Raw genomic sequence first — 23,625 nt, 5'->3', positions numbered from 1 at the left:
GATGAGAACTCATTGGAGAATATTCAATGGTAGTTAGCACTCAATGGTCTGACATGAAGCTATAAATCATTGGGTCTAGGCAGAAAAAAAAAGAAGAGACAATTCAGAAATCCCATGAATGGATGGATACGTCGGATAGCTGTAGCCGACTGCATTTGAAAAACCACTTTCCACTAACACTTGAGTCATGGTGATTGCAAACAAACAATGCCAGCCTTGTATATTTAAAAATGTCAGAGATATCCTCGCCGAGCGCCTACTGCAACTGTATGCAGACTCTTTATTGATTCCTCCGAGATGTGGCTGAGCCCGATGGTTCGTCCCAAAAACAATTGGTTCTAGCAAGTCCATATGCAAGTTCAAGACAAAGAGTGGCCATTCTGGTACTTTGAACTCAGAGATTAAGGAGAACCTTCACTGGTTCATTGTTTCATTTGTAACTTGTGTGCCGTTAAACCAGCTGGCAGCGTTGTTACAGGAGTGGTTGATGGTCTACTAGGGCATATAATCATCTGGTTGTCAGACTATTGTTGTCTCCTGCTTTGCAATTTGCACCTCTCTGTTCAGAACAAACTCTTCCTTTTCTGATGGTATGAAAGAGACTGGATGGCAGGACATTTTGGCCTGTTTGGTGATTGGCTGAACAAAGTTAGATAACTTGTATCTATTTTTAGCAACAATGTTACCAGTTTGCCACCTGTCTTTTGTATACTTAAACAAAGTAACTGTTTCTAGCTGGCATCTTTGTCCCCCATCACTGCAGCCTCTTTGTGTCTGGCAGGACACCTGGCTGTTCCTAGTCAGCCACCTGGTTGCCCTTAGTTCACCAGGTATTCTGTAAAGTAAGCCACCTGGTTTGTTCAGTTCATACCAAGGTTACATGTCACTATCCACCTGTATTATCTAGTCAGCCATCTAGTTCATGACTAACTGTACACCTGGTTGTGTCAAGTTTACCAACAGTTATGGCATGTAGCCACCTAGTTATTGGTATCAGTCACCTGTGGTCCGATTATCTAGAAGGTGGTCTGGTGTTCAAGAGATAGGACAGACAACAGCCAAAATACATATCATTCTTGACTCTTTCAGCATTGTAATTTTTCCCACCAAAATTTTAGAGCAACATTTTACCAATTTTTATGAATTTTTCTGTTGTTGTTTTAATAATTTTGGACCAAATGGACATCACTTTTCATTGGCTAGAGTTTTTTATCAAAATTTTGGAAAAATTCTGAAAAAAAATTGTCTGGGTTATATTTTTAATATAGGCAACAAAATTTGACTTTGGCACTCAAAGGGTAAAAAAGGTAGGAGCAGTCATTGGAGTTTAAAAGGGTGCAACAGCATTCTCACGCAAAAATGTTAAAGGGCTAGTAACTGTAACTTTTGATTATTATTTTCGATATTTTTTGTTTTTCATATCAATGACAGTTTCTTGTTGTACTCATAAAGTATGTTAACGTGTACACAGTATTCAGCTTGTCATCTCAGCCTGTAAATGGTATGCTATTGTTGACAAGAGACTTCTGCTCCGGAACTGAATTCTACTGTAAACAACAACAGTGTATTCAGTTGGAAAGCTAGATAGTGGGTGTATTAACATGCTTTGTGGAGTAGAACGAGAACTTGCAATAGTGCTGATCGCAAATGACGTCACTGTTCTCTCTCATTAATATGCATAAATAAACATTTGTCTGCATTTTCCGCATAAAGGACGAAAATAAAACCTGCGAGTGTTAGAAAGGCTATTTAGCGTCACACTTATTCGTATGAATTGATGACTGAGACTACAAGCTGCAACAACAGCCACGCATACAACGACAAAATTTGTCTGAATTTCAGCATATTTGTCCGAAAGTCGCGCGCGTGCAGCTATATTTAGTAACAAACCCGAATTCGCGATCAACGCAATTGAAATACAAAACAAAAATGGTGAAAAAAATCATCAAAAGTTACAGCCAGCGGCCCTTTAACCAAACACGAATGCAGCTAGATACCTTCAACATTTTGCAAATTTTACAGAAATTGCTACCACCATATTTCTTCCATAATCCCTGATATAGCAATGCAAGTGTGCAACTATTTGCTGCGGTTACAAACTGTGCTTTATGCAGGGAGTGAGGACTGCTGAGGTCACACGTCCTTTGGTGAGACTAGGTACCTGGCAAAATGTTGGGCCAAGAGAGAGATTTCAGTGTTCCACCGAATAAACAGGTCCACACACCCAACCGACCGAATGATTTACCACACACTGACAATGTCAGGGTCATTCCAAACTCACTTTGTGTACATGATGAACAAAAACCCACCATTTTGAAAAGCAAAAAAAGAAATAAATTATTCATGTCACATCAGAAAACATTAAAATGTGGACACTTTGTGATATTTTTATGCTTACTAAGTAAAATCACTGGTACAGCCTTCACACTAGAAGCAAACAGCAAATTTGAAATTATAATTGCCAAAACTGTAAACTTTTTTCTTAATCTACATCCTATCGTTCGTTTTAAATAATCATGTAAATTTTTAAAAATGTAACACACTATTTGAGAAATAATTCCTAGTGCTTATGCTTAAATTATCATCACGAATTCCATGTTTATTCTTAGGTTTAAAACAGGCACATCTACAACAGATGACTGAAACTAAACACTTAACATGTGGATCTATTTGAACCACATTTGAAACATTCAAACGCTCCAATCCAAAGTTAGCTGAGAATGGATAGGAAATTGGAGAAATTTGACACGTAAGAAATGGGCGGGTTGGGAATTAATGGTTTCATAACGGTCCCATGCAGCAAAACCTGGAAAAAGTACCAACAGTTCTGAAACAAGACAGAAATTTGTCTGTATTATACTGAGTTTGGAACAGTAATATCAGGTAGATTGGCACAGACACCGTACCTTTCATTCTCTGAATGGACAAAATGTAGATAAGGTAGAATCGCCTCGAAGAACTCTAAAATTTTTTACAGTTTTTTATTTCTTCTGATCTATAGCTGGTGGGGGCTCACTTTCAAGCTCTTGTAGAAGTGAAGTTTTACTGTCAAAGCTTTGTGAAAATTGAAAACTCAGTTTTCCCCATAGACTTAACACAGGGAAGACCGCCATTTTGAATTTCAAATAGCAGTAAATCTTTGGTAATTTGTTTCTCTAGTATCAAAATTTGCAGTGACCCCTGATTTTTATTCTTGATTTTGAAAGAGAATGGTTAAATGTTTCCTTGGGGAAAGTTTAGGCAAAAGTTTAAGTCTTTCAGGATGAAAGACACATTTTTTCATTAAATCTTATTAATCCTCCTTGTTTTCATTTCTGTTTAATAATCCTTATACTAAGAGTTTAAAATCCTTCACTTTTTAAAAAAAAATTGAGCAATTTTGTCACATTTCTGTGAACTATATTTTAAATTTTGTAAACAATTAATAGTTTAATCTAGGAATTAACAAACTTTACACAAAAATAGCAACGTCAAACAGGACCAACATGGTCACAAGAGCCTAGATAAGCACTGCTAAATTTAACCAAGCTGGGCAGAGTAATCGTTGAAAGTACCTGGAATTTCCACATTACAAGGAAAGGTAATATGTTTATAAATAAGATTGTATAATTTGATACATTCTCCTAAAAATGAACAGCCTTCTCCTGCAAACACTTCAGCACGTGTGGTAAATTTAAGTTGTCTAAGTTTAGAACGTACTGAGTGAGTCAGTTTAACGGCTGGTAGCTGTATCTTTTGGTGCTTTTTTTTCACTCTATTTTCTTTTGTATTTTGATTGCAAGTTCTTGTTCTACTCCCCAAAGCATGTTGAAGCACCTACCATTAAAGCTTGTCAACACAGCGTGTATACATGTGCACAGTTTTTGTTGACATCTGAATTGCTGTCCTGGCTAGAACTCATACGTCAACAATAACAACGCAGTCTACACATGTACAGGCTGAGTTGACAAGCTGAATACTGTGTGTCTCAACATGCTTTTGGGAGTCGAACAAGAAACGGTAGATTACATCAATAACAAAAATAGAGAAAAAAACAATCATCATAGTTACAACTACTGGGCCTTTAAAATCAGAGATGATGTAATGATGATGATAACATCAACAACAATTATAACAGCAAAAACAATAATGATTATTGTAACAGTAATGAAGATACTATGATACTAATATTAAAGATGTCACAAAGTATTTTGAGAGAGTATAAACTAACCCACATCTGAGTGCATTTGTTACAGTCACGGCAATATGTCACACATTAACGTCTACTTATAAAATGATACTGAACCAGAATTGAACCAGAACGTCCCAAAGAAAAGCTGCAAGAAGTTGGATAATTGGGAGGAAGACCATTTCAGTCATGTGACTGGCACGGCGCAATATTGAAATTATTGACCTGTATATGACCTCTGATGATAACTGACATGACAGGCAGATAATGGAGTATGGCCCTGAGAGACAAACATTTCTGTTATTGACCATCTCTGCACATGATCAGCAATGCAGTGGGTTTAGAGACAGGTCAATATTTTGAAAGTTAAAGACCTATTACAGAGTAATTGTGCCGGACTATTGTGCTTTGGATAATAGAGCTGTATAACAATAAAAGGGGTCAATATTTCCTGTATTAATGACCCATCATGGATACAACTGAACGTTTTCACTCCCTGTCTATTAACTATGAGGTTCTTGAATTTTGTTACAAAATTCTGTCAAAAAATATGGCCCCTGAATTGCACAGAAACTGAGGTCCTTTTGTGTAACTTTTTATCAAACTGTACATGTCACGACGTTCGTGACGAAAAAATTCAGGTTACGCAGACATAACTTTTAAATGCTCTCTCAGTGTGTCAATGTCGAGTTCTGTCCTGATACTACAGAGTATTCCGATGCCTACCAGCTTCATGAAGGATCTTTAAGGCTGGTTACGTGGTAATTTAATTTGCACAAGGATTCTTTGATGAAATCCAGGACTGCACACGGAATTGTAAATGGAATGAACTGTGGAGCAAACAGCAATTCGGTTGAATGTATGTACACACATATGGCCACATGTTCAGTGGCCCAGTCATTGTCTATCAAACAGAGACGTAATTAAAAGAAGCCAAGTTGTGAAGCCCCGGCCCAAATTGGAAAAAGCATGGCTCCCGGATAACTTAATTTCTCTCTTACCTCAGTCGAACAACTTTCAGGAATGGGAGAGACGATCACCGGGAAACACGTCCCGGGCAGAGACCCAGAAAACACAGGCCTGTACCGCTTCAGAACTACCCTACACCAACCACTTACTGAGAGTCGAGCTCAACAGCAGACAACCCTCCGACACAAAAGCCGACGGGAGCTGGAACAATGTGTAAGTGAACCAAACATTAAGCCTACACACTAAATGAGTGTTTTACATAACAATAGATCAGGTAATGGACGATAAGTCCACAGATGAACAAAGTGAATGCAGAGGCTGCGCCAACAACCAATGTTCATTTATCGAAATTGTGCCAGTGTGTGTAAACCGTAATTGTTGGGCGGAAAAATCGTAATTTATGGTTTTGTCAGTCTTTTGACTCGCCGTAAACAGTCGTATATCAGCTAATGCTTGCAACAGAGTCTGTATGGGTGAAATTGAAATGACTTGAGATGGTGTTATGGCTTTCCTACTGTGGCAAAAAGACCACGTAACTTCCACCACTTTATCTAGTCCAGACAAGCACGAAGAACACAAAATTAGGGGTTTTTTTGCAAACAACAATGAATGTGCACATATGTTATGAACAATTGAAAATTTTGGGTCAAAATTCAAAAAGAAACGGCAATAGCAAACTACAAATTTCTCTTAGGAAAGACAGTTCTAAAATTCAAATCTTTCCAATTTACAGCAATTTGCTGCCAGTTGTCTGACAAATTTGTCATGATATGCGAATCCTGAATCCGTCAAGACCACGAGGGACACAGATATAAAACTAGAGCATTTACTTTCTATAAAAGGCATATAGCAGATGCAGTCGAAGATGCAACGGTAGAGTGCCTAGCCATGTACCAGTACAAGTTTTTTTGGGGCGAGGATAATTGTTATAAGAACAAGAGAGAACGCTTTGTCATTGTATGACAAAACATGACAAGACTTGGACACTGATACATAGCATTGCTAAAGTACTCATGGATGAAATAGATATATGTTCTTGTTGTTTTTCCAAAAAGCTGTCAATTCTTGCTACGTTGCCCTTAAAAAGCCATCAGTGTTAATGTGGCAGTCCCTCACACATAATGGAATATCCCCGTTTGCTAAACCAATCTGGTACTGGCAGACAGATTGCAAATTTGATCAAAGGAACAAGAAATGGGGGCCTCAAATTTTCAATATGGAGCTACCAAACTTGGCTCTATTTTTCGCGATATATGTATTCACAGAATCATATTTTAATAAAATAGAACAATGAAAAGTGAAAATTTTTGGATGAAATAAAGTTGTAGTGTCTTAGAGGCAAAATTGTGGCCAAAAATGTTCCGTGGCGGAAGAAAATATGACATGCAATATAAAATATGGCTGTGCCCTACCTTTCTCCTCTTTCGGCATTAAGCGCACGTTCGTTAGTGATAATACGTACCATCATAATCTACACCATGTGGTACCAGAATATAACTATGTAAAGCAAGAAATATTTGATTCTTGTTTGCTTCTTTCTTATTGGTGGAGGCTGAGACAAGAGAAGAGTTGAAGGCCATAGAAACTAATTTAAGGTACATTTCGCGATAAATCTTGCCAAACTGCAGGTAGGCAAGATGGCAGAACCTCAAACGTCATCCTTTAAGAGAATTTGGTCAAACAGTCACACTTTGTTCCTCTTAGCCCAACCTCCTCTAACTCCTCCCCTTTTCTATTTTTGAAACGTTACCTTGTCAACTTTTTTCAGAATGTGTTCTGACCAGAGTGCCGTGCGAATGCACAACCTTGCGTTTCAGTGCAAATACAAGAACGCAAGATGGCATAAAATGTCCGACATTTCGCTATAACTGGTCTGCTTATAAAAGCTAACCGCCGTCATCAAATATTGTTGGTGTTGCTATGTCAAACAATGCAGCTGCATTGTTGTAAAATGTCATATTGGAGGGCGGTGCACATAGAGTGCATAGTAAATTATTTTTTCATGTCATCACCACAAAAACCCCTGTATCTACAGTATATACAGTACGTGATCTTCGGATTGCGGTTACTTTGTCGATAGGCATAGAATTCAGAATAACAGTTTTCAGAATGAAGTAGATTTTGACATGCTTTTTATGAAAAACAATAAATATTGCAAGGAAACAGCTTATTGTGGGCGTTGTGTAGAGCAAGGGATTTACGCTTTTTTGATAGATTCACAGGTATAGCATATCAGGATATCATGTTAATCTCCCTTTCCCAAGGCATGAATCTATCCATCTTACAAATGAAGTATCAAGGAGAGCAAAATAGACGTGAAGCTCACCCACGCCACATATGCAGAAAACAAATCTGGCCAATATTGGCTGCTGGATACGGCAGAATTCAGAGGCAGTCAATTGTGGTGAAGTGTTTACCTCAGCCTAGTCTATGAACTGCTTTCCCACTTCACCAGTTGTATGGTCTGTGTGTATATACTCCTTGCTATGCTAACATTGCAGGGATACGAGAGTGTTACTTAGAAACCAAAGCGGGGCGGCTGGAACCCACACATCCTAAATACCTGTACTCTATTGGTGGAAAATAGCACGCATAAACTGCGCCCTGTGATGTACTGGTATAGTCAGCGCAGACACTCAGACAATACACAAATATGTTCCACGCAAGATAAACTCTTGCAGATACATAGGCTAATAGCACACAAAACCTGTCCTGAATTCTAACTTGACTTGGCAAAACTGATAGACATAGTAGAGAAAACTTTGTAAAGTGGCAAATTGAAATCATCGAATGTACACACTACATACAGTGAGTAGCAATTAATCATACAGATGTGACTGTATCATTATATGGTTAACTACTGGATATATGTTGTTTACACACTCATCCCCCTTATGTGGTTTTAGTCACAATTCCATGCCTTCAGTAACCCGCCTCCACACAGAGTGTGCGCGTCCCTATTTCCCAGTTAGTCAGCTCATCTTCATAACTGGAGGAAACAGGGTTACACCCAGGGGACGGCAAAACCTGAAGGGCGTATCTGAAATGTCACCGAACACAGGGTCACTGCACACGTTATAAAACATGGACATTTTCCCTTGGCCATCCATAAAAGTTGCAACAAATCATATTGAACTAAACTTTGAGTGTTTCTTCATATGTTCCCATACAAATATGCAACTATATACTCATATTCCTGAGACCTTGCCTTTCATACATGTACCGACTGTTAACACTGACAAATTGCATACAATAAGACCTGTAGGCATCTTGGTCTGCTGACCACCTTGGTACATCCGGATTGCTTGCCTTATTCATATCCCCTCTCTGTTTCTTTTTAAAATTCTGCAAATTTCTTTGGAGTATATGTAAGCTGTAAAATTTTCTCGTGTCAGAGATAATTTTTATCATTCAGTCACATGCTAATTTACCTCTGAGGGTAAAGTGACATATATCCACTTATAGTTTGAAAAGCAACCACCATAGCAGTTTGGGTATCCTCTGCTGATAAATTTGATGTTAACAATTCTGTCATTTGCATGTTTCTTTTTAGTTTTGGTAGTAATATGATTGGTGAGCAATTTTCAAAACACTGAACAGACAAACATATATTGTTAAAGATGCCTTATGAAGAAAACTTACAAAATAAACTCAAAAATTTGCTTTTCTGGTTTTCTTTGTGGCAACAAAATAAAATGCACAGATTATCTAGCAGTTGTCACAGATCTAACAGTCAGATGCCTAGCGGTGAAAATGAATGTACTTTGAACTGGTTGTGTGGCACCCTTGGTTTTTTTTTTAGTCTGGCTTGCAGGTAGTTTGATCGGTCTGGTGTTAATGAGTTGATGTGACTTTAGAGAAGAGTTTTAATTGACATTGAGCGCTTGTTCCCATTCTGTAACTAACAGGGCCAGTATTTATAATTTTTGATGATTTTCAGCTATTTTTGTTCACTGTACCAATTTCATGTTCTTCTTCCACTCCCAAAGTCATGTTGACGCACCAATTACTCACCATGTCAATGCAATGTCTATATGTGTAAAATGCTGTTATTGTTTATGTATGAATTCTAGTCCGCACCAAAATTCACTTGTCAACAAAAACAATGCTATTTACACATGTTCAGGCTGAGTTGACAATTCCAACCTGGTTGACCTAATCACGCATGCTTTTGGGAGTTCAAACAAGAAACTGTAGTTTACTTTAAAAACAAAATCAGTTCAAAAAAGAACCATCACAACACAGCTACTGGCACTTTAACCCTTTCACCCCCAGTTCCCTGTATACAGGTCCAACTTTACCGTAGAAAACAATGGATTTGGGACAAGCCATGGTGGTGAAAGGGTTAACCAAGAACATCAAGAAGTCAGACTGAAGTACCTGATAATTTCAGCCAGCCTGTTACAACACCAACAGTACAGCGTACATGCAATTTGTCATGTTACATGTTATCAGAGACGAGACTGTCCATCTCTGGTTGCCTGCCACAGATGTTTTTTGCCGTGTTTCGTTGGCGAGTCAGAAGTGGGGCAACAGAGAGAGTCAGTCTTCCGAGTGTCACTTGTCACGGCACAATGACAGCATCTTCCATCATGTCGTATTCAACCCCAAAGTATTCACCCAAGTCTGTCACACACGTCATCTTTCATATCACATGATTACTTTTTGTTGTGTGTACCCGCACATTTAATGGCACGGTTCTGCTTCACTGATGACAATTATACTGACAATACAAGTGTGACTACCTAATAAAAGGACAATGGCAGCACTTTTTCACAATATTTTCACTATTTTTGTTCTATAAACATGCACATTTTCTTATTTTTCTCCAAACAGAATGATGAAATATGAATTACCGAGTCAACCTAACCAACTAATTACATTGTGTTCTGTACACTCTGCAATATTATTGTTGACAAACAATTTCCAGTCCAAACTCAAATTAAGTTTTCAATAATAAGATACAACATTATGTATGTCCACACTGAGTTAACAAGAATTCTGGGTATTTTGACAAGATTTTGGAAGTGCAAGTAGAACAATATTCTAGATTTCAAAAAAAGAACAAAAACTTGAAAAATGAATCAAAGTAACAGCTATTAAGAGTTTTAACCTTCTTATATTCATGCTGACAACTCATACATGTAATGTTGTATCTCTGGTACTGTACAGAACCACAGCGTAAACCACAAATCTTAAAATCTTGTCCCTTTCCAGTCAAAATATGAATTACAATGCCTGGTTATTACAGGAGAGATGTGCGTGTGTGCATCTGACAAGACAGTGGCAATTGTTGTGTTGGAAGCAAAAGCTCCGTCAGTGTTACAAGTCAATCTTGCAAAGAAATCACCAAAAGTAGTGAAGAGCAGAGTCTTGTCTCTTTCCAGTCAAATTATGAATTGCAATGCCTGGTGACAGGAGAGACACGTGCATGTTTTTTATCTGACAAGAAAGTGGTAGTTTTTGGGTTACGAGCAAAAGCTGTAAGTTACCAGTAAATCTTGCACAGAAACCACCAAAAGAAGTGACGAACATACTTTTGGTCTGCAGTTGATATACACAGCTATCACAACTAAGTCTGCTGTGGTACTTTTTTCTTCTTACTACTAATCTGGAACAGAACAGAGAGTCTACCCACATGTGAGCTACAGTCTACCTAAGAATGATATCATGAGTGTAAGGGGGATTTTTATCATGCTGCATTTCACAGCATCCACCCGTCTCCAGCACTTGCCCAGAACGTAATCCTCGTGCAGACATGAAAAACATTTCTCGTTGACATTCCTCAGCAACGAGTCGATGAAGTGGACATCCTTTGCACTCTGTGCGTTTCACCACTCAGTGAATTTCTTGCAGTATTTTTATTGTGAGCCGAGGTCAACCATCAGGTCAGCGCAGAAAGCTGTTGCCGGATTTCGATTCCATTCGGCACAAAGACATGCTTTAACTCCTGTCAAAGCCATGCCATGTTTCGCATTTTCATAAGCTCTCACGAAATATCAAATTTGCTAGTTTGGATCGCACAAATCTCAGGTCAACAATCTTTCATAAACTGATACTTTTGGTTCTTAGCCTTCTTAATTTTCAATTTTTTTTTTTGACAAATGGTTGTTAGCCGCAACTAAGGTCTGAAATAATCAAATAATTATTTGTTGTCCCATTGGAGAGATGTGAATATTTGCATAATCACACATGGTAGAAAATTAATAAATTCAGATAATTGGTCTCGTTAGACTGGTGATGTTTCATTGGTTATCTGTGACTGAAAAAATATGAAAAATGCATGAATATACAATTTTACATAAGAATTGTAGTTAAGAAAACATTTTAAGAGAATTTATCGCTCTAAATTTATATAGAGAAGGATCATGATAAAAACCATAAAAATTTTCATAATTTTGTGAAATTTCAACTTCTCAACAAATGATAAATGTACCAGTTTTGTTTTTTTGTTTTTGCAGTGATATGAAGTAATGATAGCAGACACTGATAAGAAAATGAAAGTGTACACTGCTGTGTACTGGAATGAAAGAAAAATGGCAAAAAGTATTTGTGCGCTGGGCGGAAACTGTACACATTGCAAATTATTCAACGCTGTCAATTTTCTACAAGACACACCTTTCTTATCATGAAAACTGATTCAAATTTTCTTGTTTCTCACCAAAAGTGTGCACATAAAAGTTTCAGAGAATGTCCTTGGGGTTTGAGGGGTAGAACTCTTTTGACGGCAGTGCACGCTCCAGTCAAGAAACGGCGGTTGTACACCAGTGAAACCCAATCACTTTGACCTCCTGTATGTAGACAAATAATGGCACGGTTCAACTAAACTGACCCCATATGCATTCTCTGCTTTGTCTAATACCCAATTCTGATATTATTCTGTTTAACTGAATGCACAAACAAAATAACACTTTAGAAATATTGGAAAATGGAAAGATCTGTCACGCACTCATGACGTTCTTCTTTCAAGGACACAAAAAACTTTAGTGTTTCCATCAAATTCTCAATATTGACAAATTCTTGCAAATGTTGGGTTCACTCTAACTTTCTAAATAATTTAATGATTTGAATCCATGAAAGGCTGTTTAGCTACTTGAAAGACTTAATTATCAAGAAAACTTACAGAATCTTCAGAATCCAAAAACAAATGTTTCCATCTAAAATTTGCTGGTAGAACAAATTTTTTCCATTTCTCGAACATATTTTAAATATAAAATACGGCTAACTTGTTGATGGAAACGACTTTAATGGCAGCTGAAAAAATGAAAGCTGTTCACTAAGCGATAAGTGCAATCCTTTTATGCAAATTGTCGACACATCTGAACGGATTAAGGAGCAAAAACGTTTCATAGATTTGTAAAAATTCTGTTTGCAAATAGATTCGAGAATTCAATGACATTATTTTGGATTTTAACCAACAGAATTGAGACTAGAGAGAGGGCGAATGTTATGAAGTAGGTTTTTTTTCAGAGTACCCAGTCTCACGTACATTGTACAGATGGACACGGCAAACATTCACAGACTCTTTTGGTATGGTTCCAGTCGATGACATTGAAGTACACTATACATCGCCTTACCACAATTTTCACCCTCTGAAAAGTTTAGTCATACCAAAACAGACACCGTTTCTCCTTTTATGGGACCTTTTTCTTTGCACATCAACATTTTTGAACACAGGCTGAGCGAACGCATAATGGAGCTACATGTGTATTGTTTTGTAAACTGAAAACATGGACGAGGAACGAGGGGGATGTTCTGGGGTAACAAGCCTTCCAAACATGCTAATGGTGAATTTTACGACATCATTGGCCGATGCGTGTAAAACATCCTGGCTACAAACAGACAATGGAGGACACCAGTATCATAAGAGTTCAATTTAATTCAACAGAACGCGAGCCCGCTACAAGCAAGACTGCAAGAAACCCAGTGGAGCGTGGATGGATGCTATCAAAATAACGCTTTGACTCACACACTGTTTAGTTTAACCACGGAGGTAAAACACCACCATTGTGTGTTCACACACCTTTGAAACTTGCCCGCCTTCCTTGCAGACACTTTTGCATTTCAATGTAAAATCATTTTCAAAAACAAACCAAGAGCGAAAAAAAGGAACATTCTCACGAAGTATTAACAGCTGATGCATGGTACAAACATTGCAAGTCGAAAATACTTTCTTCCTTCCAGAGGTTTTCTCTGCCGTGTTGATTCAGTTGTACAGCTCCTTAATCTTTCTAGTCAAATTTATTTCATATATCATCTGGAAAAAATAAACTAACGACCCACGGATTAAAATATCACAATTGGACCGTGCCATTTAATTTCATGGGAAGGTTTTTTTGAGGTTGTAATCTGTTTTGGAAAAACACATATGGATGGTAGCTGCAGTGAGACACGCCAAAAATGCTGTGCGGAGAGTGGTAAGATTCCCTTGGGGAGACGACGGCAGTATACAGCATTTGACATTTGGCATGTTGTTGAAAATTACAAATTCTTGCGGGATTTCAGATAAAACAGGGGGACTTTTGATCGGTCAAACTTCTGTGATTGTCTAGATGGGTGGCTTGGTCGGGACATAGTACAGGTAGGAATTTGGTTTATGTTTTCACAATTGTACCACAGGATCACAAGTTGGTGACCCCGTCACATCACTAAAAATCTGCAACTAACCTTTCTCAAGTCAATCAAGTTTTCTTAAGTGCACTTTCTCCAAATACCGAAGCACTGACAGAAATTCACCGATGCCTTGTCAAATCCTCAATCTTCCTCAAGTGTCATCAACATGACGATAATCCATACATGATTTTACATTTGTTTAGAATTTAACAGTCATACCAAGATTTTCTGAATCTGAAAGTACTGAAATTTTCGTGACTTGAACATATATATATAATTTTTCATGGAAAGTTCATGAATTTATTGTCTTCAATAACTCCCTACAGCCATTTTACTGCCATTTGCATGTGTCTGATGTACGACCCCGAAAAAAACCACTCAAAACAAAATCCAGTGCAGATGATCCTAAGACTATAGAACACAAAACAAAAAACCTACATTTTGTCCACCACGGACTGATATAAAACTTTTTTGACCGAACCAAAGAATATTACCTTTTGACACTGGGTAGCAATGCTGCGTACGGAAGTTGCTCATCAGAAGTATACACATCACCAAAAGGTTTTCCAAAGCTGAAGATGGCATACTTTCTTTGAAAGATTTAATTTATAGAACAAATTCACCTAAAAAAAACAAAAAAATCCTTGCACTTTCATTTGTCTCACTTATCAAGTTAGCTGTGTAAAGAGTTACTTCGTGGTGGCTCAGCTTGCATTTCAAACTAAAAACAGAAAACATCCATTCTGCTTTCATACCCGTTGATTCAGCAGGATTTATTTTCGTCAAGTATATTCAATTACACATCTCAACCAGTTGCCAAGATGGTGAAGGACTAGTATTTTTATCCTTTCTATGAAAGACAGGCACCAGTGGTCAAAGATGGCTGTTTGATCTCAGTGTTCTTCCCAAATTTCCACAATATGGCTTAACTTTCCCCAGCAGTGCCCGTCAAACTGCTTAAAACTTGATTCAAAATCACTAACCATTGGCTGTCATGGCCTGCACAGAACAAGAATTATTTTTCTATCCTGAAACTCCTTCTGTTTGTAGGCACAAAGGTCCTCACGATATTCCTCTCAGGCACAATCTCTGAGGTATATGTACCCCCTTCCCCATATGAAAAAACCCTGAACACGTACACTGTACACCGTGCGTGAATAAAACATGTCAGCATCGGCCATGCATAGATGATTCATGCATGGCTAAAGGCAGAATATGGATATAAAATTGTAATTCAACACTTACATACACAACACAAGAGTTTAGTAAAGACGTTATGTGTCCGCGAAGGACTTAATCAAACGTTGTGACGACCAATCCCCATATGGAAAACCACTATATTATATCCAGGTATGAAACAATTAATTTGACGTAGACAGACTATGAATTCTTTGCATCTGTTAATTAAGAGCTGTCAATCATCCAGTAAATGAACCAGAAATGATGAGCACGACAAAGCCAAATTAAAAAATAATTTGTTCATGTAAATCCACAACAGGGTCTAGTCAGTTGTTTGACTTTTCAGGGTTATGGGCCTTTCTACAATCAGCAGAGTTGCTATCGATACCTGCAGAAAATGTGTAAAAATGTACTGTAAAGCCGAGGGTGGAGTAGAAGTAGTCTTGGACATCTACTAAAGATTTCCTGAGAAATATTATCGAAAATCATCAAAAAACAGGAATTTTTTTCTTTTTTTTCAATTTCAGATACAATTTTGTAAGTAGCAAAAAAAAGATGGAGTCAAGCCAGGTAGCTAAGTCCGCCTTCAAAATCAACTACCCGTACGATTGAGTACATTTTTTGAGTTCTATTTTCAACAGTATCGTGTTCATGACAAATGGATTTTTTAAACCACAACAATCAACCATTCACTGATATTTTGGGGACAAAACATCTGATCCTGATGATAAATACGGTTAACAGGTGTCCATCTGAAAAAAGTTTACCCAAAGTTTTGAACTGATATTTGAAGACTTCATCAAATTTATGAATTTTACGATAATTAATGCTTATACATACTGATAGTTTACGGTTGCTTAATTTAGTTATCCTCAGAAAAGGACTTGGAAAGAATATTGTAATTCTACAAATATTAAGTTGCTTTTGTTTGTTTGTTGTTTGTTTTATTTTTTGCAAAAGGCATACGATGAACTCTAGCGGTGCCCTACTAGCTACCTGTTCACGTCTGTATGTACGATGAGAGGATGCAAAATGCACAAGTCTGTTTTCCGGTAAATGAAAAACAAACACACGAACGCAAAATACAAAAAAGACATTTTTCTGCCGTGTAAATATTTGATGGTATATAATCTGCGGGCTGTGATTTTACCACTGATGCTGAATATTAATGCAAATTTAGCAAAATCTGGAACAAATGCTTTCAACGAGTACCGAACAATAACGACTTTAGGGTTAGGAATTTCAAACCAGCCTATGAACTCAAAATTCTCAAACACAAGAAACTGGCCACATGACTTTCCCTAAGAGGACAAAGAGCAGCATTTTCTTGAAGATTTTATCAATATATTAAATGAGGAAAGTGTTTGTGTATAATTTTTCATCGTCTGTGTGACCTAATAGATGCAAATATAAACTACAGACACTATTGAAAGTATGCTGAGTAATACGATGTTTGTATCAAATACTTAAACTCAAATACCTACTTCCATTATTGACAAAACTGAATTAAGTCTTTTTGGTAGTAAAATTTACAGAAAAATATTGGCTACTGCGGAACCAACTTTGAAGAAATTTAAATGTCAAACAAGATACCTAAAAATATACCAACTTCTTTCTGGATATTCTTATGCAGCACATGCACACCGAAAGTATCTGGAAGATATCTCTCTCTTTCAACCTTTTTAACCTGACCCGACATCTAATATTTCTGTATTCTATGCAGATTGGAATTCTGACGTGACAGGTTCTTGTCATGAAAACATGGGATCTTGTCTGGCTTATCTTTTTTTTTTTCCTTTCAAGCGCCGAAAAATTCCATCTTTCCCATCTCAATTTGCCTTTGAATACAATGTAATCTCGTGGGGCAGTAAAATTCTTACCGGGATGAAATTTCCCCGAACGTCGTGATTTTAATCTTCAGCACGCTGTATGAAAGAAGCAATATTTACAACCCTCTACACAGATATAAATGCCTTTGTGATAATACCAACTTGCTCGCTTTGTAAATAAAATGACGAAACAAAACACTTTAATTTCAAGGGAAGCAAAACTTTCAAACCACTAGGAATTATGAGACACTATAAAAGTAAATGTGTGTGTTAACACAGAGAACTTGTACCTCAGTTTCAACACGCCAGGTATTAAATCCGAACGTGTTGTTCCTCCATGATGCTGTCACAAGGGAAGTGTATATCTTAGACCCAAATCAAGCAATTCATTTTCTCAATTCGACCATAGCATGATTTTCGGATAAAAGTAAAGCCAATTATTTAGCAGTAATTGTTTTTACAGCCTTCAAAAGAGTGCTGTAATCCCTTGTTACCACGGAGACATTCCATTCTGGTCGGTGCTTTTTTCCGGATCCAACAGAATTTGGCCAGTGCTGGGTCATGAAACATTTCAGCTGCGAAACAAAAGCAGGGTACACCGACACAGTTCTGACAATTTCACTTCAAAAGATAAAACTCTGTAGTTTTAACGTACAGAAAAGAGTTTCTGAGCTCTTGTTTTCCTGCATAGAATGGTTTGCTTTTCTGGACTTGGTTTCATAAAATGGTTTGACACTCCAAGACCAAGCATGCTTCAAACCAAGTACATGTACACGTGATAAGCACAGACTTACCTGTCATAGCGTATCCACTTGGTTGAACAATTCTCAAACACTTGGTATCAGACAGAATCCAACAACACCAGAGAAAACATCAGACTGGACATCCCTCTGATAAAAGTGGCAATATAGTTTCACAACAGACAGAAGTTCGCTGACAAAACACAGTCAGGAATAAGACAGCAGGAGCTACACAAAATGGCACATGCACACACTTGCACTGTGAAGCAGTAATAGAGAGACCGAAATATTCTCAAACAAAAACAGAGGCCTGGGTCGACCTTCAGCGGCACAGAAAAACCCTTGGGCAACCTTAAATACCTGACAAGAAAACCGAAAAGGGTGTAGCTTTCTCAAGTTTGACCAACTCTTTTGTTTCATTGTTAGGACAGGATTGCCGTCAGTACACAGCACAAAAAACTCCTTATGACGGCAAAAGCGAGAATCGAGCGTGAAAACGCAGCGGTTACTCAACGTCAGAGACATGACAAGACAAGAAAATCACTTTTGTTTTCGCTCCCTTTCCCCAATTCAGTTCTTCGTACGCAACAATTTGACAGGCAAGAACAAAATCCCACCAATTATTTATGAATTTTGCAATGAATCATGTATTCCCTTCCTAAGTCTTTTCAGCGGATTTTCCCTGGTGAACGGCATATCCACTTTCACCCTCAGTTTCTAACGACCCAACTGTACGATAACAGTGGTTTGATCAAATCTGAGCGAGCGTTTTTACGAAACCTATGCCAGATCAGAATTCAGTAACGATTGAATTCTTTTATTTCGTTTTTTTCCTTTGAATCTGAACTCTTTCAAAAAAGCTTGTTTTTTTTAAAAGACTGGAGAGGGCTTCGTGAGAACTGGTGTTAAATTGTCCTCAACGACTGAAGCAACTTAGCAGTAACACCCCTCGAAGGTAAAGAAACTCTAGTAATATTGCAATATACCACAATGTTTGCGTCCAGGAGCCATTTTGGAAAGCTTGCAACGTGAATGGCCGATCCCGTCATAACTTGGGGAACTGCTGGCTCTATTAAATGGGCTTACAGTCAAACTCTAACATTCAAATAATTCTTAAAAGACAACCTACAAAGAATCTCACCTCTCAATTGCAGCCTTCCAGCACAAAAAAAAGAAATCTTCACAGAAGAAAGAAATGTCTTTTCTTTGATATGCAGGCATAATCTCTTTAGAATTATATTGTCTCTTTTTATCTAAATTGTAACACATCTTCAAGCTGTTTAATTTCTCAACTCCTAACAATGCACCATTTACTGAGAGAGTAGTGAAGGCGTTGACAAACTTGACTCTCGAATTGCAACTATTAAACTTTTTTCAAATGAACCAAATATTGAAATAAGACGGCAACTTCTTGTACCTTCCAGACATTTCTCAGTGTTATTTTCCAAGCAGCTGCATACAACTCCGAGGCATATAAAAATCAAAACATAAGTGGTAAATTTCTTTTATTGATAATTTTTCCACGCTCAATAAAATCAAATTTAGCATCTTGAGTAGTGAAGGACAGCAAAAACTTCAGGGACAATATATACACCTTTTGATGACATTTTGTTCCATGAAACAAGTAAATTTCTCTAGCTTTTCCTTTAAGTATGTTATGATCAAAAAGTATGGGCTTTTCCAACATGGCGCCTTGCATACAACGTGAAATGTTACAGTTGACCGATGGATCCGAGTCCGGACTGAAATTCAGCTGTCGACAAATTAGACAGGATTTTCTTTACAAGATGTGTTGAAAGGTTGAACACTAGACCAGCTGACAATCTAAAGAGTAGAACAAGACATTATCTTTCACAAATAGAAGAAAATGAACAACACATAGTTGCTGCTAATATAGCTTTAATAAAAGGCCTTTCCGGGATTTTTCTCTCTGTATTTTCCCATCATTCCACATTTGCATAATATCACAGCATATCTTTTCATAACATTATCCTCCTCCTGTTGTCAACTTTTTAAAAAATTTTTCGTGATTCAATGTGATCATCAGAGTGAAGTTTCCCGCCATCAACCCAGCCTATCCATGACAGAGGTGACATCACTACAGTACTGAGCAGCGTAATTTGAATTTTTTGACGTGCGAAACACCAAAGGAGAGCGAGCGCTTACAGTAAAACTTTTGACAGCAGACGGTGACTGACAGTTTTGTACCAACAACACCATCAAGCCTCATGCTGTCTTTTTTGATGCAACTCTCAGAAAATGAGGTCATGATTTTCTTAGAAGCCTTGTAAAGATTTTTTTTCTGCTGTCTTGCTTTATGCTAACAGCAAAGCAGGAGACTTCAGAATTGGTCAATTTTAACAGGTCAACAACCGATACGTGCGGTGACTCGAGTATCAGATATTGGGACAATTCCTTCTACGACGAAAAATCCACGAAGTATGCCCATATTATCCAGGCCCTAAATATCATTCTGTTATCACACGGAGTTTCAGGAAACAAAAATTCTTGATTTCTAAACATACAAGAAGAGGAGAGCCTGTTGTTTGCAAATTTAACATGGCCCGCACCGAGCTGTAACCTCATATGAAACCATAGAGGTTATATGTCGAATGACCTCCCCTGCAACGCAAGTTTCCCTCCCAACAGCGCTGTTTTCATTCTTTTGCCCAACAAATTTCTCCTAAAACTAATTTGGAGCTTTGTCCTCTACAAACCGTAAAAAGTCATATAAAATTCATAAAATATTTCAGCTGACTTTGACACGTTCCATTTTGACGTCTTAACCAGGGAACTGGCTTCTGCATGCAACCAAGCACTCATACAAACTCTATACTGAAGGTTGAATTCGCTTTTGAGCTTTGAACAGTCTGTGGCGAGGTGATGCTCCAGCTTTGCATGAGAAATGCTCATTGACAGTTGAAAATCAGAAGAAACAGCAACCAAAACAAAACTCAAATCCACACGCAAGCAAGAGAAATCAGCACAAAACGAACAAGACCACATCAAGTTTGCATTCACCTTAGAGCAAACAGACAAAAAGTCGGCGGGTTTTTTTTTCCAGTGTGTATAGTGGTCAAATGGTAAACCCTTACAATACAGATGAGATGAAACGTTTTATTGGTCGTGAAAAGCTTACAGCCTTGTCCCTTTGTTGCCTAATTGCAACAGCTAACTTCAACTGTGGGGTGTTTCTGGATGGCTTGGTGGGAAAGATGAAGTGACGTACACAAAAAAACGTAAGAAAGCCACAGTAAAGGTGGTTCCGCAGAGGCCTCGGGTCTGCAAACGCAAGTCACACTTATAGGCTGATCGGTCTCAACTAAGCCAGTGTAATCGTCAAAAAACTGAAGTTCAAGACAACATCAACAAGAAAAAAAAAGTTGAAAATTGTCGTGTGATTTATGCAGCTATTGAGGTCTTTCTGTTCAGTCCACGGACTGTACTGACTACACACAGGTAACAATGGCCAAATCAAAAGGCCTTAGAACGAACTAACAAAGTAAACACAGCTAATGTCCTCAACTCAATGGGCAAGTCAGACTCTATAATGAGGCTGTACACACTACAGAAACTGCTTCAAAGAAAAGAAACTCTAATACGTTCACAAATTTTTTTAAATCCTCGGTAACAAGGCAAGCAAAAACGGAAAAATAATAATTGTGCACAGTGTTGAGAAAGATGTCGGCAAACAGCGACTTTTTAGCCAAGAACTGAGAATCTGACGGCCTGGCTGCGGCCTAATTATTTAACCATCTTTTACTATTAACAGCAATTGACCATCTTAACTACCGCTGAACTACAAATAGACATAGGGCTATAAATGTCAAGTTGTGAATGCCCCTACTGACGTGCTGTCCCTTCAAACATAAATATCTCAAAACGTTTGGGAGACTTTTGAGTCCTTGCTAGGGACAAATCCCCTTCTTGTGGTGAGCGACTGTAGAATGTAGTATTGCATGCTGTTGCGGATTGTGAATACCAACTACTGGCGCTGCTAGCGCTTCAAGTTTTTGTGACCACAGAACAATAGGTCCTTCCCTACGAGATATAAAAGGCCTCCAACATAGCCTGGTTTGTTCATACACTTCAAGATTATGTAACAAAGTGCGAGAGAAGAGATACAGCACACAGCTCAGTCGGCTGGTGTCATGTACGATGCCCATAACTTTGTACAACAGGTTTCACGAGACATGCCACTTCTATAAAATTTATCATTTCAATTTTAAATGTAATTCTTCAGCAAGATTGATTTCTTACAAAATTTAACACAATATGAACCTTAAAATTTAAATATTATGTGAAAACCTTTGAATTATTTCAGGAAACAAAGTGCAGGCAACTGAGAGAAATCTCAAGACTCTAAAACCCACAGGGTACAAAAATACCAAGTGTTCACAATAGTTAGCTGCGATGAGCTTACCAATATTACTCAGAGCAAGAAAAAAATAAAATTGCTAACATTAAAACAAAATAATAATACGGAAAGTACGTAGTAAACATTGATGTGGTTTGTGTTTAAAATATGATGAATAACACAAAAAGAAAATAAGTGAATTTACCTACATTGAGATTACAATGACAGTATTCCAAAAAACATGGGGTGACAATCTCCATTGACTCTGACACAAACAATCAGCCGGCGCGGTGCAGCGTATCAGTAACAACTCTACAGTCTGCAACAACGATCCAATGAAGTTGTTGAAACACACGGCGGGGCGAACAACAACGCACACAAACTCACATGTCACAAAAACTCCCAAAACATCTCCGGGTACGTCGGCAGGGGTCTGCCTTCTATGCAAATTTCCCCTTTCCTCAAAAACTGGCCACACCAATCACCGAGGAGAGGCTGCCCGCCCGAGAAAATTACTCAGCGAATGAAAAATTCATGACGGAAACCTTAGCTGTAGAAGTGGAACCCGAAACTGAACAAATTCGACCAGAAACGACAGTCTCTGACCGGAGAAAAGCCCTAGTCGTTCACTACTCCATGCAAATGCAATTTGCGCTGGCTACCTTGATCTCAATTCATTGATTTTCCTTCCTAGTGGTTCTAGGTCTTCGTTGCTAAAAGCTTGTAATATGGCAACTGCCAGACACCATAATCTACATGCAAATTGTACCAGACTAGCCGAAGATTCCACTACGCTGTAGAGAAGCCCTAACAACAATGTGTTATGTCATTGTGGGTTTCAACAGGCTCTCCTATTTTGCTACACTCCAGACAATCTGTTCACTTAATACAAAGATGTAATTTTGAAGTTGGCTGTGGCATGAATGTCAATATTCCAAATAATTTGCTACGACTGCGTCAGAGAATTCAACATGTCTGAGTGTGTCTACGAAAACTGAAAATTCGGGACTGAAAATTCCTACTGTTTGTTGGAAATTGACTTTGAATGATTCACTGTTGTGTTTCGATCAATCTCACATCTCTTGCATTTATTAGAAGGGCTTGCACTTTGAGTGTGAAATTTAAGAATACTGACTGGTCGTTCAAGAACATATTCACTCACCATTCCGGAAACACTTTTGAGTTTTTTTTCCACATGACTGTAGGGGCAAGCATTCAAATACTACAACACAAAAACACATGTGAAATAACAAACTGTGGAAAAAAAGAAAGAAGGAAATCTGTCTTTTTTTTTACTTTGTTCAAGGTTTTGAACAAAACAGCGCGGCTCAGTGTGTGGAAATCAACAACACAGCGTCATGGAGAAAGGATGACTGGAGCTAGATCTGTTTACAACGGCGCTGACACCCAATCCTAGCTCAAGCTAACTGGATCCACAACAACGTAACTTCAAACCTTAACGACACTTGATACCGAACAATTCAAGAAATTAACACATATCATAGTAAGAACATGGGGTTAGGGATGTAGCATAAGGACGGAGTTAACACTTATATGCTGTATCTTGTCGGCGGAGTCAGTCTTTCACAAAAAAATCGAGTCAAACGGCGGACTATTGGGTTACACACACTTTTTCACAGACAGTCCAGTGTACACACAGCGTTGTTGTCGCTGGGTAGGAAATGTCAACACCCTGTGAACTGTGCAAGGATTTTGATCTTTTTGTCAAACCTGATTATTTCCATATTAATTATTTTACACCAAACGAAC

General features: G+C 38.0%; 1 protein-coding gene across 25 annotated transcripts in view; it reads right to left on the bottom strand.

Annotated features, from left to right (window-relative positions):
* LOC139133546 (eyes absent homolog 1-like) overlaps window positions 1–23,625 on the bottom strand; it is a 173,229-nt gene that overhangs the window by 118,030 nt on the left and 31,574 nt on the right. For 2 of the 25 annotated variants that reach the window (XM_070700228.1, XM_070700239.1), the window contains exon 1: window positions 22,065–22,254. The exons of 7 other annotated variants lie outside the window; for them this stretch is intronic. In XM_070700228.1, the coding sequence (XP_070556329.1) occupies window positions 22,065–22,115 (51 nt within the window). In that variant the 5' untranslated portion in view covers window positions 22,116–22,254. Of the gene's footprint in view, window positions 1–5,169; window positions 5,339–6,549; window positions 6,636–17,552; window positions 17,620–22,060; window positions 22,290–23,625 lie in introns of those variants that run through there. 16 more of the 25 variants (XM_070700234.1, XM_070700244.1, XM_070700253.1 and 13 more) reach the window with 15 other exon arrangements.

The sequence above is a fragment of the Ptychodera flava genome, chromosome 5, assembly GCF_041260155.1.
Source record: "Ptychodera flava strain L36383 chromosome 5, AS_Pfla_20210202, whole genome shotgun sequence".
Lineage (NCBI taxonomy): Eukaryota > Metazoa > Hemichordata > Enteropneusta > Ptychoderidae > Ptychodera > Ptychodera flava.
The sequence above is the reverse complement of the archived record's forward strand: the minus strand, read 5'-3'. Positions and strand labels throughout refer to the sequence as shown.